The following is a 16017-nucleotide window of genomic DNA, read 5'->3' on the forward strand; positions in this document are numbered from 1 at the left end:
CTCAACCTTCGAAAGGGGCTGACTTTTAACCTTTGACTTGAGTTGACTCGGCTTAGCCTAAGGTTGAGGCCGAATCGGCTTAACTATCGGTCGAGACTGCCTTACCTAAACCTTCAGATTGAGTCAACTCAACTTGACCTTCAACTAGGGTTGACTCGACTGACCTTCAGCTAAAACCAACTCAGCTTGACATTTAGCCCGATCGACTAGGCTGGACTTTCTACCGAGACTGACTCAACTCGCCCTTTAACCGAGACCAACTCGACTTGACTTTCGATCTAGCCGATTCAGCTCAACTTTCGGTCAGGGCTGACTTGGCTAAACCTTTGGTTTAAGCTGACTAGGCTCGAACTTTGGTCAAGGACTAAGTCTGCTCAACTTTCTAGCTATATAATGCATGACTTTCTAGCTAACATGTGGGTGTGCTCAGGTGAAGACTCACGTTTTCTCGACAATATTAAAGTTGACAAGCCGAACATGAAGTTTATTGAGTAGTAGCATTCCTAAGTAGTCCAAGACCGGTTACAGATGCCACCGAGTCACCGAGTAGATCTTGTAAGCATTGTTCTTCGTGCTAGAGGCGCTCCATCCTAATATTTCTCTATAAATTCTTATAAACTCTTTATAAAGATAATTAAATAAAGAATGTGTAAAATGGTTTCAAAAAATAATATTAAAATTTTAGAACATATTTTAGAAGAGAGACACAACAACAACAAGAATAAATAATTATGTATTAATAAAACTTTTAATCATTTAAAAATATGTTAGACATAGTTTAACAAATTAATTGTTACAAAATTTACAATTTTATGATATGTGATCATTTTCTGGTATAAAAGAATTTCTAACTAGCTAATAAGTGTGAGCACATTTTAATTGAATTTTAAAAGCAATTATCACAAAATTAACAATTTTATCATTAACCACACTCTAGTATTAGATGATATAATCGTGTAAAATATTTATTATCTTTCTCTAAGCGTAATATATGTATCACACTGTCACTGTAGTCATTTACAAGCAAAAGAAATCACAATCTTTTTTTTTTATCAAGCATACATAAAATTGAATTATTTTTACTTATTTTTATAATTTTTTAAATACCTCACTTTTAATTAATATATGCTATTTAGTTCAATCACTGAAATATGTCATTTTGTTTACTGTTTTTTTTTAACAAAAGGATATTATGCAATTTGTAAAATTTAACATAACTAAAATGTGAAGTTAATTTTTTTTATAAATGAGAATGAAAAACACTTTTTTTAATTATTATATATAATATTTAAAGGAAACCGTAAGAAAATAACGTAGAATGGCCACGTTAGCCATTGCTGTTCTCACTCTCACTCGCACTTCTTCTTCTTCTTCTTCTTCTTCTTCTTCTTCTTCCAACTTCTTCTCTCGCACCTTCAATCATTTCACTACAAAGTTCGTATCTTTCAAAACCCCACATCAACGACGTCGTTTCTTCTGTTGCAACTCCAAAAGGGGAATAGCATCTTCACCAGTCACCACCCCTTCCATTTCCGAAAGAATGACCGCACCCTATGGTTCGTGGAAGTCCCCCATCACCACGGACGTCGTTTCCGGCGCCGCCAAGAGACTCGGAGGCACGGCCGTAGACGCCCGTGGCCGCCTCGTCTGGCTGGAATCACGTCCGGCGGAATCAGGGTATGTTTGACTGCTGTTTGGATGATCTAAAATCACGTTGGAGTAGACGCTAAAGTGATTTTAGATAAATGTTTGGGGTCTGTTTGATACAAACCTAATAATGTTTTTGAGAGCTTTATTACTATAAAAAAAACACTGTATTTTTATGACAAATGTTCTCAAAACACTTGTAACTTGCACCTAAACATGTTCTTGGTTTTAGCATGATATGTCCTTAGTTTCGTTAGCAGAAATTGATTTAGGATTTAAAATTGATTTTGAGAAAAAAAAAAGTAGTTGCTTTTTGTGTTGAATAGAACAACTTGTATTTATTGACTAATGTTAACTTGTTTTTAGAATAAATAATTACACATAAATTACTTTGTTTCAAAATTATTTGTAACTAAACTCAGTTTTATACATTTAATTTCATTGAAAATTAGTTCTGCAAATAGTCGTCCAAACAGACAAACAAACTAACTGACAAACACCAAGTGCCCCTTTGGCTTATTAGCTTGGACAAAACCCTGATAAAGTTTTAGGTGTTTTTGGTGATGTTTTACCAATAAAGTTTTATATCGAAGTGATGTAATTTGCAAACCTTATTACACGCTGATTACGTTTAGAGCTCTAGTTCTAATTGAATAGTTGCACAAAAATACCCAAGCATTTTACCATTTGGAGTTTGGAGTGTGAAAAGGTGAAAATTTTAAACTCTTGGAGTTTGCAAATTTACCCATTTGTTTTGGCTATTTCCTGTTTTTCAGACGGGGAGTTCTTGTGGTTGAGGCGGAAAATCTGGAAGGTGAGGCTGTGGACATTACACCTAAGGAGTTTGGAGTGAGAACATTGGCTCAGGAATATGGAGGTGGTGCTTTTACTGTTTCAGGGGATGCTGTCTTCTTTGCAAATTACAAAGATCAGAGATTATACAAGCAGTCCATCAGTTCTCTGGGTCAGTATTGCAAGCATAAATTTTCATTATCTAATGCCATATTTTCCAAAACAATGTTATGGCATGTTATTTGACTGGTGGAATGCAATATAGCTGAGTAGTGTGGACTGGAATGATAAGGATATTAGAGTATATTTAGTTGTTTCCATTTCATATTGGCCTATTTGGAGAAAAAAGCAAATAGAAGAATTGGATGGAATGTGATTGAATAGATTCTTACTGGTTTTATTCCATTTCTTCCTATTTTAAATGATCCAAACATCAACAGTTAATGTAACCATCTCAAATTCCTCCAATCCACCACTTTCAGTAAACATAAATGGCATCTGTGTTTGTGCCCTTTGGATTAATATGTAGGCTTACTCTTATATGTCTGTTATATATTGTCATTAATTTTTTTTAATTTATTTGTGTTCTATTTAACTTTGGTTCATCAGAGATTATCTCGAAATATTGATTTAGTGTCATGTCATGTTATCATCAAAGGCATATATAAAACAATCTTCTTATAAGGGCCGGTATTTTATGCGTTGTTCTCTAACAGATCTGCCTCCCATACCTCTTACTCCGGATTATGGTAGCCCAGTAGTCAGCTATGCTGATGGTATATATGATGGACGCTTTAACCGTTTTGTCACTGTAATGGAAGGTAAGCAGTCCAGAAAAAATCATCTCGTAGTCTTATGTCAGAATGTTCCTGATGTTTTTATTTGTTAAACCGTTTATTTATTTGGTCCTAAATGTTTGAGCATGTTGCTAGATCGTCGAGAGAGCACTCAAAATCCATCTACAACAATTGTATCTGTAGCACTTGGAAGCAAAAATGTTCAGGGTAATAATTCTTTGTTCTAGTGAGTTTATTCTGTGAAGAGATTTAATGAATCCTTAACGATGGCCTGTTTGATGAGAAAACATTTTTTATTTTAAAACTGCTAAAAATATTTCAAAGTTTTCTTTGTTTCCTGTTGTCAGTGATTTATATAGGAAATGTTGAAAGCATTTTTTTTCTTTCTTATTGCCATTTCGTATACAAGTATTTGAAAACATGAAATAAAGTGAAATAAGGTGTCATTTTTAGTCATTATTTTTGAAAATGATAAATGAAAACAAAAAGCACTGTCCCAAACCAAACCAAACAGGGGGTAAATATTTCGTTATTGCTTGTTAAAAGTTTTCATATATTGGGTAGTTTCCCTTTCTTGATGACTGTTTCATCATTATTATGTCTAACTAGATTGTGTGACATTCAGAACCGCAGGTACTAGTTAGTGGAAGTGACTTCTATGCTTTCCCACGTCTTGATCCAAAAAGTGAAAGAATAGCTTGGATTCAGTGGAGTCATCCATATATGCCATGGGATAAATCAGAACTTTGGGTTGGCTATATTTCTGAAAAAGGGTGAGTAGAACTCTAATAAAATTGAAACTTGAAAAAGTTAAGTTTTCTTATCATGTTGGTCATGTAATTGAAGTCACAATGAAATATTATTTAAGTTCATGTATTGTGTGAGCTTTTATTTTCTTTGTATTGATTACTAATCTATTCATGATACAGTTTCTTTTAATATGAACAGCTTATATTTTTTGCAGATATTCAGTTCTTTTCTGAATCACACAATGCTAATTTATCACTCGTTGATTAAATTGATACTCTTCATAATTTTCATGGAATTTTTTCTGTTATGATGATTCACAGATTTTGTTTCTTCCGGAAGATTTTTCCTGTTTCCATCTATTTCCGACACTTGTTCTGGATCTAGTTTCCTAGTTCCATATTATAGTTGGAGTGGCTGTTTTTGTATTATATGCCATGTTTCAACTTGAAGCATAATCATGTTACGGTCTTATGCAGAGAGATCTACAAGCAGGTGTGTGTTGCGGGGAATGATCCTGCACTTGTGGAGTCCCCAACTGAGCCCAAGTGGTCTTCTGATGGTACATAAACATGACTTTGTAATAGTAGTTCTCAAGATTTTAATTTTTGTGTTCTCTTAATATCATCAAGTCATGGTAATCGCAGATAATGGGATAGGATCCTTCATCTGATTAATTTATGATATCTTGGGGCATTTACTTGCGTTTTATTTTTCCTTTTCTTTTCTTTTTTTTACTTGTTTGAATCTGTTTTCAAATATTTGTACAGGAAAGGGAGAAATAAAAGTGTTATTTTTAGTTTTTGTTTTTCAAATAATTTATGGGTTCTGTTATCATTGAATGTTATTAATTCAGAGTTTACCCATTGATTTGAATGGGAAGCTTTGTTATGATCTATGTGTGCATTGTGGTTTATTTTACTTTTAATTGAACAGGGGAGCTGTTTTTCATCACGGATAGGGGAAATGGTTTTTGGAATCTCCATAAATGGGTAATTCTTTTACTTTTTATTCCCACAAAATCATTTGTGTCTATAGTGGGCTTTGATTGACTTTTGATTCTCTAATTTCTACGCTGATAAATACACATTATACTCTGGATAATTTTACATGGAAGGCTCAGATGTATATTTTTGGTGGCTTGATGGATGCAAATTGTTATTGTGTTAATTGTAAATGGACATGTCAAAACAGGTCAAAACTCATTAGCCAACCTGACTTACTACGGGCTCAAGCCAGGTCGGGTTGAGAAATTGAAATTTTTCGTGTCAGGCTCACTTAACCCACAATCCACTTATTTTAAATAACCTATTTTTATCTTTGAACCAGCAAAAGAAACCCTAATCATTGTATTTATTTTTATTTCTTGATATATTTGAGACACTGCAAATTTCAATAGCCGAACAAGGACAAAATTGTTTTCCATCTTACAAATTTAAATATTTAAAAATAATTAAAAAAATATTTTATTTTTATATGGGTTAGTGAGCCAACCTACTTAACCCACCAACCTGTGATGAGTTGAGTTGGGTTGTAAAATTTCTGACTCACTATAAAGTGAGTCAAGTCAGGTTCACTTATTTTTAACCCAACCTGTGATGAGCCAATCTGTATGAGCCGGGTTGACTCACTTTGTCATAAAGTTCATTGAACAAGTTTATGTTTTGTAATATAGGTTCCTGACTGGGTGAATTTCACAATTTATATTTGACTTCTTTGAGGCTGATGTCAAAGAGAATCCTATATAATGGATAGTAATCAGATTTTACAGAAAGCTAGTGTATGAATTTCATGATTTTTTTCCTGGAATTAGTCAGGCTTTGAATATCTTTCTGCCTCAACATTTACGTAAAACCTGTTAGCAAAAGACTTTCAACATTGCACAGTATTGCAACAATTACAGAAACTGATCTTCAGCAAAAGAGAAGAAGTTCAATTAACTCTTACAACACATAATTACAATATTACAACTTCTCCAAAAAACAGAAAACATAACTTCCAATTAACCAACTTTCTATGAGTCAGCATATAACTCCTAACTGTTTCTTGAAACTGAAATAATACTTTAAAAAGTGAAACAAATAAAAAACAGAGAACACTCGTGGAGTCCTAAAGCAAACTCCTAACAAAACCATGTTGTGAAAAACAGTAGAGGTGTTCTAGTTGGCTTTTTTTGGGCATTATCCAATCACTGAGGTTAAATATCTATATTATTCTTTTGTCACAATAGAATAAATTCTTGCTTTTTAATAATTCACTTTGTATATGATAATCTGTTCCTTTGGTTTGTCTTGGATTCCCTTGTTCAACAACCTGTTCATCCTTGAACTGTTTTAGTTGGAGATGCGATATGATCTAAGTATTTAGTTGACTGCTTTTCTTTTTCTTTTTCTAACTGATTACAGATTGAGTCTGAGAACAAGGTTTTGCCTGTTTATTCTTTGGAGGCCGAGTTTGCAAGGCCATTGTGGGTTTTTGGCATGAATTCTTATGAATTTCTTCAAAGTCATACACAGAAGAACTTAATTGCTTGCAGTTACAGGTAATTCTGTGTCTGCTACTTGAAAATATCTTGCACTCTTGGGTCCAATCTCGGGCATTCAATCAAGGTTTTGGTTGTGTTTGCAGACAACAGGGGAAGTCATATCTTGGAATTATTGATGATGTGCCAGGCTCAAAACTAACTCTGCTGGATATCCCTTTTACAGATATAGAAAACATTGTAATTTTTAAAATTGTTTCCTTGTTCTTGTTTTTATGGTCTAAATCAATTCTTGAAATGCATTATCAGTCTTATTGTGCAATCACGCTATTGCAGACTTCTGGTAATGATTGCCTTTATGTGGAGGGAGCGTCTGCTGTTCATCCATCATCAGTGGCCAAGGTGCTTCCTTCTTCCCCCTATTATTCACGTCAGTTATTTCAATGCATCCCCTGATAGCTGTCTTACTTTTCAGGTGACTTTAGATAATGATAAATCTAAAGTAGTTAACTTCTACGTTATTTGGTCCTCCTCACCGGATAGTTTGAAGTATAGTCCTTACTTCAGTAAACCTGAGTTGATTGAATTCCCAACTGAAGTTCCTGGTCAAAATGCTTATGCATACTTTTACAAACCATCTAATCCTGATTTCCAAGCTAGTGCTGAAGAAAAGCCTCCATTATTATTGAAGAGCCATGGTAAATCTTGATCTTGTATACTATACGGACTGATCACGTTCTATTTCATAATCTAATTTATTTGGCTAATTAGATGCTGAAAATCTGTGGAGTGGGGTCTTTCCTCTGCAACCATAATTTATGTGTAGTTTGTTATCTCATGATCTATGTACTTGAAAATTGAGAAAGGATGACCTTTAAAATGTTAAAACTGTATGCTAATATGGCTGAACATTATGGAGGTTATGGATGGATTGTAATGAAACTGGCAGTACTAATTTTTATTTTACATTGTTGAATACATACTGACTTTGGTTTAGCTCTGTTCGTCAAGAAATGTTAATGAGAAATTGATGCCCACAATAATATGCCCAAACCATTCTTCCTCTAACTTTTCCTGTATGCCGAAGTCTAAATCTTGTAGTGTCTAGTTTCTTAACTTTTTCTCGGACACAATCTTTTGAACTCTCTAAATTGTGATGTCCATTGCCTTAAAAACATTGTTACACATGCATGGGTTCTTAGTCTAATGATTTCACACAGCACACTTTTATAGGCTCATTGTGTTTGGATATTTCAGGAGGACCAACTGCTGAAGCACGTGGAATTTTAAATTTGAGCATTCAGTACTGGACTAGTCGGGGTTGGGCTTTTGTTGATGTTAATTATGGTGGAAGCACTGGTTTGTTTCTCACCTTGCCTACAAAATTATATTCTGATTTCTTAATTACCTATTCTTTCTCTCCCATATTTTTATTTTATGTAGTTAGAACTGGAAATTTTTTATACTTAAGGTTATTCAGTATTCACTATTTTAATTTGTATCATCTGTTGCGTGTGTTAATCATTTCACTCACTGAAAACACGGAACTCAATTTGTCTGACTAGAATGTTCTTTGGAAGGTTATGGCAGGGAGTTCCGTGAACGGCTTTTGGGACGTTGGGGAATAGTTGATGTCAATGACTGTTGTAGTTGTACTACATACTTGGTATTTCTGTAATTTTTTCCCTACATTCTGTAATTGAAGAATCTGTTGTAAGATGGGTAGTACAATACAATCTCTTATGTAGGTTAACAGTGGAAAGGTAGATGGGGACCGCCTTTGTATTACAGGGGGCTCTGCTGGTGGGTATACCACCTTAGCTGCTCTTGCTTTTAAGGAAACTTTTAAAGCTGGTGCTTCTCTGTATGGTGTGAGTGAAACTTCTGATATGCTTTTCTGCTACAATATTCTTCTAAGTCATTACTTCTAAATTATAATAATCCCTTTAATTTCTTACAGCTAAGATACTAAACATGTACCTTTCTCAGCCAGCTTTTAATCAAAATGAAGTTTAACAATTGTTACAAGTTTAACAAAGAATAAAAGTTTTAACAATTGTGCTTACAATGGAATTTATTTGTGAACTGGTCTCTCAAACAGGTAGCTGACGTGAACATGTTGAGAGCGGAAACTCATAAATTTGAATCTCATTATATCGATAGACTGGGTGGTAAGTTAGCAATGAACCATTTAATGTACTTATAATTTCTTTGGTTTGTTTTCTTTAATTTGATTTGATGCTCAATCTGTCTTAACTGATTGTAGGAGGTGAGAAAGGGTGCTATGAAAGATCACCAATCAATCATGTTGACAAATTTTCTTGTCCCATAATTTTATTTCAAGGGTTGGAGGACAAGGTTGGTAACAATACAGTTAAAAATGTTCTCTTTGACATATTTATTGCTTAAAGGATTTCGGGGTGGAAATTGTTAGAATTTAATGTGATAAATATATATCTTTTGGTGTACAATGCAGGTTGTACCACCAGAACAAGCTCGCAAAATTTACCAGGCTCTAAAGGAAAAAGGTGTGCCAGTTGCTCTTGTTGAGTATGAAGGAGAACAACATGGTTTCCGAAAGGTATGCACCACTTCAAGTATTTACCTTTTAAACTGACACAGTGATTATAACCATTAACGGGTTTGATGCACAGGCTGAGAACATTAAGTTTACACTTGAACAACAAATGGTCTTCTTTGCACGATTGGTTGGACACTTCAATGTTGCTGATGATATTACTCCCATCAAAATTGACAACTTTGATCGATAATAACATATTTAGGGTACTGATCTTCGCTTTCTTGCATCCATGTTGAACCAAGTCTTCTTTTGCAGGTCTGTTTTTAATTCTCTTTGCCAAAAGTTTGCAATTTGCAGAGTTTCTACTGCATCAAATTTTCATTGGGGTTCAATTTAGTCTATAATCTTGTAATACAGTTTTGAGTTTATATTTTAGACCTTTACTGAAAGTTACTGACAAGTTTGTTCTCGATAATATATGCTCTGCGTAAACTGTGATGTTATTAACTTACGAGCTTAATAATACTATACTATTCTGCATTGGTTTTATCTGATCCACCAGTACCACACAATTTTCGTATCCAATATCAATGGAAGCATCTAATGTAGTAATACTTTTACGATGGTATTAATTTATAACTATGTATGTATTTTATTTTATTAATTTTTTAAATAAATGTATTGACGTGAATACGAATTGTATCCATTATAGACAGACTCCAAGATATCAAAGTGAGTGAAAAACAATTGTTATCCGCTAAGAGTAATTTAACCTAAGAGTAATTTAACTTATGATCTTTTAATATCCGCTAAATTTAAAAAGCTATTTGAAATTTCAAACATGATGAATTCCAATTTAGGTTACGTTCAGGCATTAAAAATATATTTAATCCAATTTAATATTATTACATTTTATAAAAAAATAAATAAATTAAATCAAATAAAAATTAAAACATCTAAAACTAATCTAGAAGGAGAATACCATAGAGAAGAATGTGAGATTCACGAGTCTATGGAGTGTTGCTTTGCGTCACGAAATGGCAAGCAAAGAGGGATTGGAGAGGCGACGTCGGCGGCAGAAAGAAGGGGTGCAAATGATTGAAACATAAAGCCTAAAGGTGATGTCCAAAACCGACCAAGAACAGCCTCGAAAAGTGGCGTAGGAAGCAAAATTAACGACCAAGAACAACAAGGAAAAATGGTGGTGCAGGGAGCAAAAATAACGACAAAGAGCAGCCACGAAAAACGGTGGTGCGCCAGAAAAATGGCAGTGGTGGTGCCACGAACAGCATCAAAGGATGAAAATGAACAGCTAGCATGAGACAAAATTGATGGTGGTCCGACGAAGAACAACGACATCCAAAAATAAATTGGTTGTGTTAAAGAGAGTTGCTTTGAATGATATATATATATATATATATATATATATATATATATATATATATATATATATATATATATATATATATATATATATATATATATATATAATACACACTTTCTTTCTTTTTTTTCTCTTCTGATTGTTTGGCTTATTATCAAAGACGATCCTTTTAAAGAACGAAGGGAGTTACGACTCCTCATGTTTTCTTTTTTTCTTTTTTTATTTATATATATTTAAAAAATACTTTTTATATTATTTTATTATTTATATTGATTTAGTCTAGAAAAGTCTTTTAGAATTATAAAATTACGTTTTCTTCCTTTTCTTTATTTTTTTCTTCTCCTTTATTTGGCTTTTTTCTTTTTCAAACCTCTTTTTCTTACCTCTTCTTTTTATCTTAATTTTCACCCTCAATCTCTCATTATTTCCAAAATCAAATTGCACTAAGACAAAATTAATGAGTTAAGAAATGTTTTGGATCGAACAATTTCTTCTTTTGAATAAGTTTATTTTTTACTCATTCTTTTGTTAGAAGCAATACATTTTTCTCTTGTATGTGATTTTTCTACATTATAGGCATATCTCTATTTGTTACAAATTGTTGGAAGTCCCAAATCGACTAGAGATAAGGACAATTCTCTATATATAAGTGGGGTGTAAACATCATCTTACAACCGGTTTTGTGGGGTTGCATTAGACTTAAACTTCACTTCTAACACATATAATAAAATCATAATCTAATTATCGATCGAACTATTCTTTGTGTAAATGGTGTTATTTTAGGCTTTGGAGTTGTGTAAGGGAAAAGTAGGCAACAAGCTTTAGTTCTCATTCAATTTTTGAAGATTTTAAGTCATTGAACGAACGTATATCAACATTTTGACTAAAGGTAATTTTCTCTTTTTTTTTAATATATTACTATTGATGATAAACTTTATGTTTCACTTTCGTATATATTATTGTCCTTTTTGTTAGATTCTATTATTACATGTGTTTGTTTTGAGTAGAGAAAATGATGAGAAAAAATGAAAACTTTTTTTTAATTAGAAAAAATAATTTATAAATAAAAAATATAACTTGACCCCCTTAAATTTTTGTCCAAGTTTCACCACTGCTTATCATGAAACTTAATCACATCTTCAATATACATTTCCTCTTAACACAACGATTCTGCAGTTATGTTCAAATTATGTATACCATGTCAATTATTTATTTTATGTCGCAAATTTGAATATTTTTACTCCTTTTTAATATTTTTATTTACTGTGTTTCTTTTATCACATGAGAATGTTTAACTCTCAATTTAAGTGTTCAATAATTTAAACCTTTCATTTTCTAGATAATATGAAACAACAAATCTTCTTTATTCCTCTGATTTAATTTTTGTTTCATTTGAATAACTCTTGTTTTGGTAAAAAAAAATTCAATATCTATCAATAATTCAACTAGATTGATATTTGAAAAATTTTCTTATTTTTTATCTTATCATACTCTTAATTATACATCTGTTTTTCTTTGTGCGATTTTTTTAATGCTCTATCAAATTGTTTCTAAGACACGTTTGATTATTTTTATTTATTTTTTAATATTGTTATTTGCTATTTATTTTCATCAATTAGAATATTATATTTTTATGTTTTTTATATAATCATTTTTATTTTCTAATTAATTGTGCAATGTTATAAAGAAATTTTTCCTATAATATAAAAATTTAATGTGATTGGCATGAATTTTTTTATCACTATCTAACATATATTGAAGTTCAAAAGATCATAGATAAATGTTAAATTTAAATTATTATTAATTTATTCTTACTTCTTTTGAATGATTTTGTTCAATTAGTTTATTTTAACTTTTATTAATGTATAAGAAAAGATATTTCCTTAGAATTTAAAGAATGGGAGTAAAGAGACATTTAAATTATTTTTAATTTGAACATCTATTTTTCATTTATAATTTTTTTAAAATATTTTTAAATTTTATCATCTAGATTTCATTAACGTTTGAAAATTTAATTAATGATTTGGTTGTCATACATTTTTAGTTGGTGCTCTAATTTAAAATATATACAATTATAATTTCTTTATAAATATTTAATAATGTATACCTCCTTTTGATATTGAATATTTGATAATATTATGTTTTTGTAACCATAATGTTTTACTATTTTATAAAAATTAATTAATTGATATTTCAAGAAAATGAGTGCAGACACATATACAAATATATACATGTTAAGCGGTAGGAATGGGGATGAAACAAAAACTTGATACCGATTGGAGTTAAATATAATGATGAAAATGAATTTTTTTCTTTAGAGATGGGTATGAAATAATGAAACTCATCTCCACCATTCTTGTTATCCCTAACTAACTTTGACTTAGCATATATTAACTAAAATAAGTATTAAAACTAAATAAGTCAAATTGACTTAGTAAATACTAACTAAAAATATATTAAAAGTAAATAAAATTGCCATTAATATTGACATTAATCTTATTTGTTTTTAATATTTAATTTTATTTAAATTAGTATTGCCAATGCTAAGTTATATATTACTTTTAAATTTGTATGTATTTTTCACAATTAATACGAACTATATATTATTTTATATCTAAAACCTATAAATTTAAATAAGACAAATCTCCTCATCCTTAATTTCCTTTTATATATATATATATATATATATATATATATATATATATATATATATATATATATATATATATATATATATATATATATATATATATTTTGTTTTTTTCATTCATATTCATCCTCTTACTCATCTATACTCATTTTCTTCATCTAGATTAATCTCTTTCATCTTTACTATTTTTTTTTCTATCCACACATATCTTTAATCTACATTCATTCCATCATCTCCTTCATCTAAATTTCTCTTCTTCATCTACACTTATCTTCTTCATCTACACTTATCTTCTTCATCAATTATATTTTTTCTATCGTTTTTTACTCAATTTTTTTATTCATACTTTTTTTTTTCATTCACATTCTTCTCATTATTTTATATTTTTTGCCACGTTATAATGTTTTTATGAAATCATCGGTTAATTCAAATAAATATTAAAAATAAATAAGTTAGTGTCGGTTGCAAATGATAACTAAAAAATTATTAAAAAATAAATAAGGTAGTGCCAGCTGACGCTAACCTTAACAATTAATATGAATGGTAGGACACCCTAATAGAAAAGTCACTTAGCAACTAAGATTTAAGTGCTGCAAATCTATGTCTCATAGCACAAGCTATCTTCCACTCCTTGATACTGGCCAAACCTTCAATAATCTTCTGTCTGACCCTTATATATGGTATAAACCCTCTTTCTGTCATCCCTGTTGCAACCTTTGCAGCCAAAACATACTCACATTTCTCCAAACACCCTTCGATCACTAACTCATAACTTTCAAATCCGACAGAGTTACCCTCTTTCTCCATGAATTCAATAATCTCAACAGCATTCCATATTTCCCTGTTTGCCCGTAATGCTGCCAACAATTTCACCAGTGTTCCCTGCCCTGGGGTTAAACCATATTGCACCACCATTTGCTTCATCAAATCCTGTGCCTCAGTAGTCTTTCTCACTCTGCTCATGGCACCAATTACAGTGCCATAACTATTTGAGTCTGGTATACATCCAGCCCCTCCCATGCCCCGAAGGACTTTAACGGCTTCCACTAGTTGGTCAACAGCACAGAGAGATGATAATAGATAATTACAAGTCCCACAGTCAGGAGTATATCCAATTGTTTGCATCTCAAGTAAAATATCAGCAACAGATTGGGAGAGGCATCGCCTCTCCAACCAAGCCGATGAGAGGAGAACACGAGTCTGAGGAACCGGAAGGCAACCAGACCGTAGAGTCCGTTGTAGGACAGCAAGTGCAAGGGGGAAAGGATGAGAGCTTTGAAGAGTGTAAGAAAGAAGATAGGAATAAGCTAGCTGAGGCTTGGAACGTGGTCTGATAGGTATAAAAGATTGCAAAATTTCATCAACAATTTGCACTCGTAAGTTATGAGGCAATGAAGAAAAGAAAGAGAAAGGATTTGAATTTTGGCACGACTCCAAGGAAATGAAAAGGTCAGGAAGTTTAACATAGTTTTTCACTTCTACTTCCTCTCTTACAGCATGCTCAAGCTTTTGCAATGAAGACACTGAGCGAGCTGAAGGACATCGGCTCAAAAAAGGCCGGAAATGAAGAAGAAATCTATGCTGCAATGTTGCTCCTATTACCATTCTTGATCAGCTAATATTGTATTGGAGCGCCTTCTGGCATGAGAGAAATGAAACCTGAGGAAATTTGCAGAAAATAACTTAGTGCATTAATAGGGCAAAAGGGTGTGAGAAAAAAAAAACAAATTGATAGATATGGCCAAGCATTCACAAAATAAAATATAAATATCTTTTTTTTTTACAATTATGGTTTCTGGATGTTTTACATGGACATAATCATGCATTATTTAGGTGATCGCAGCTGAAAGCCCTTGTTTTTCAATCCATAGCCAAGAGGTAGTGTGTTTGAATTATGACCATCTTATATAGCTTCTTCTATAAATTGAGGAGTCACTGGATTATTATTAGTAATACATAAATGTGTGTACATTTACCTTATTCTGTGCATATAATAAGACAGTGCAAATCATGATTCAAATATAATAATGAATGAAAAACAGTATCATATTATATGTACATATACCTTATTCTGTGCCTTAATATTAATGGAGTAAGAACTTCTGTCTTTTACCTTGACACCGAAGGATTTGAAAGTGTGGGGAAGTCCAATGTATATGATGATCGGTAATTGCTTTTTGAGCATGCATGCTGTTTTCTGTGTTGAATGGTGTGTTGATTTTTTTATTGGGTTTCTTTTGTATTTTCTTTTGCAGCATATTTGCTCTGGCAACTGTCTTGAGTTCTGTACTTGTATATGATTTGCTTAAGACGGTTTTGCTGTCATCTTCCAATTTCTTGTTTATTGCTGGTGTTTTTATCTTGTAATGTAAAATGCACAAAAGAGTTGGTATACAAGTAAATCCCAACGAGTCAACGAGTCATGACACTGTTGACGAGTTAACTCGGAGTTAACTCGCTGACTCGTTCCAGACTCGCGAGTTTGAGACCGAGTCACCGAGTTCGAAAACGGGATGAAATGACAGAAAAACATGTCGTTGGCATTAGGATTTTAAACCCCAACGACCCAAATCGAAAATCCAATTGTAAGCAGAGATAGAAGCCCAAATCCCAAATCGAAAACCCTAATCGAACGCTGACCTATTTCGTGATCTCGAGTTTGAGCTTCATCGCCTTCGACGCCGTAGCTCCGCTCGTCCACGTCACAGTTCCGGTCGCCTCGCGTCGCAGCTCCGTCGGGTCTCTGGTTCAGCGGCATCACTGTTCCCTTCTTTTCTTTTTCCTCTTACGTTGTTTCCTTTTGCGTATGCATTTCCGATTCTTTTATGCAGCACCACGGTTTTGCTTTTTAATTTCTAAAACAGCACAGTGTTCCATTATTTACTTCAATAATATAGTTTTATTTCTTGGTGAGAATTCAGTATCGTGGTATACGAATTCTATTTTACAAAATTTAATTTTTTTTTATTCCATCTGAACTGGGTTTTTCATTATTTT

The 16017-nt window shown here is 32.3% G+C and overlaps 2 protein-coding genes across 4 annotated transcripts; one reads left to right on the top strand and one right to left on the bottom strand.

The window, feature by feature from the left end:
- The first annotated feature begins 1318 nt into the window (after positions 1 to 1318).
- Positions 1319 to 9535, top strand: LOC114189107 (dipeptidyl-peptidase 5-like). The gene is made up of 18 exons (XM_028077814.1): positions 1319 to 1677; positions 2424 to 2611; positions 3156 to 3260; positions 3372 to 3443; positions 3862 to 4009; positions 4463 to 4545; positions 4920 to 4975; positions 6389 to 6525; positions 6612 to 6705; positions 6802 to 6867; positions 6941 to 7163; positions 7723 to 7824; positions 8046 to 8131; positions 8214 to 8336; positions 8567 to 8636; positions 8732 to 8823; positions 8942 to 9046; positions 9120 to 9535. Exons 1-18 carry the CDS (start codon positions 1319 to 1321, stop codon positions 9234 to 9236), a joined length of 2226 nt encoding a protein of 741 aa, XP_027933615.1. The 3' UTR covers positions 9237 to 9535.
- A 3941-nt stretch (positions 9536 to 13476) lies between these two features.
- On the bottom strand, positions 13477 to 15881 carry LOC114189008 (pentatricopeptide repeat-containing protein At1g06270-like). 3 transcript variants are annotated; one of them, XM_028077703.1, is made up of 3 exons: positions 15661 to 15881; positions 15134 to 15380; positions 13477 to 14679 (listed from the first exon to the last, which is right to left on the bottom strand). In XM_028077703.1, exon 3 carries the CDS (start codon positions 14623 to 14625, stop codon positions 13597 to 13599), a length of 1029 nt encoding a protein of 342 aa, XP_027933504.1. In that variant the 5' UTR covers positions 14626 to 14679; positions 15134 to 15380; positions 15661 to 15881; the 3' UTR covers positions 13477 to 13596. The 3 variants fall into 3 exon arrangements, with proteins under 3 accessions (XP_027933504.1, XP_027933505.1, XP_027933503.1); XM_028077704.1 differs by having other exon boundaries at positions 15086 to 15380; XM_028077702.1 differs by lacking the exon at positions 15134 to 15380.
- Positions 15882 to 16017: the final 136 nt, after the last annotated feature.

The sequence above is a fragment of the Vigna unguiculata genome, chromosome 6 (genome assembly GCF_004118075.2).
Source record: "Vigna unguiculata cultivar IT97K-499-35 chromosome 6, ASM411807v1, whole genome shotgun sequence".
In the NCBI taxonomy this organism is placed as follows: Eukaryota; Viridiplantae; Streptophyta; class Magnoliopsida; order Fabales; family Fabaceae; genus Vigna; species Vigna unguiculata.

What these genes read in the sequence shown, in the direction of transcription:
- LOC114189107 (XM_028077814.1), top strand. Translation starts at nt 1,319, where the DNA reads ATGGCCACGTTAGCCATTGCTGTTCTCACTCTCACTCGCACTTCTTCT. An exon ending in TTTGGAATCTCCATAAATGG is followed by an intron (nt 4,976 to 6,388) that starts GTAATTCTTTTA and finishes AACTGATTACAG; the next exon opens with ATTGAGTCTGAGAACAAGGT. An exon ending in ATTATTATTGAAGAGCCATG is followed by an intron (nt 7,164 to 7,722) that starts GTAAATCTTGAT and finishes TGGATATTTCAG; the next exon opens with GAGGACCAACTGCTGAAGCA.
- LOC114189008 (XM_028077702.1), bottom strand. Translation starts at nt 14,625, where the DNA reads ATGGTAATAGGAGCAACATTGCAGCATAGATTTCTTCTTCATTTCCGG.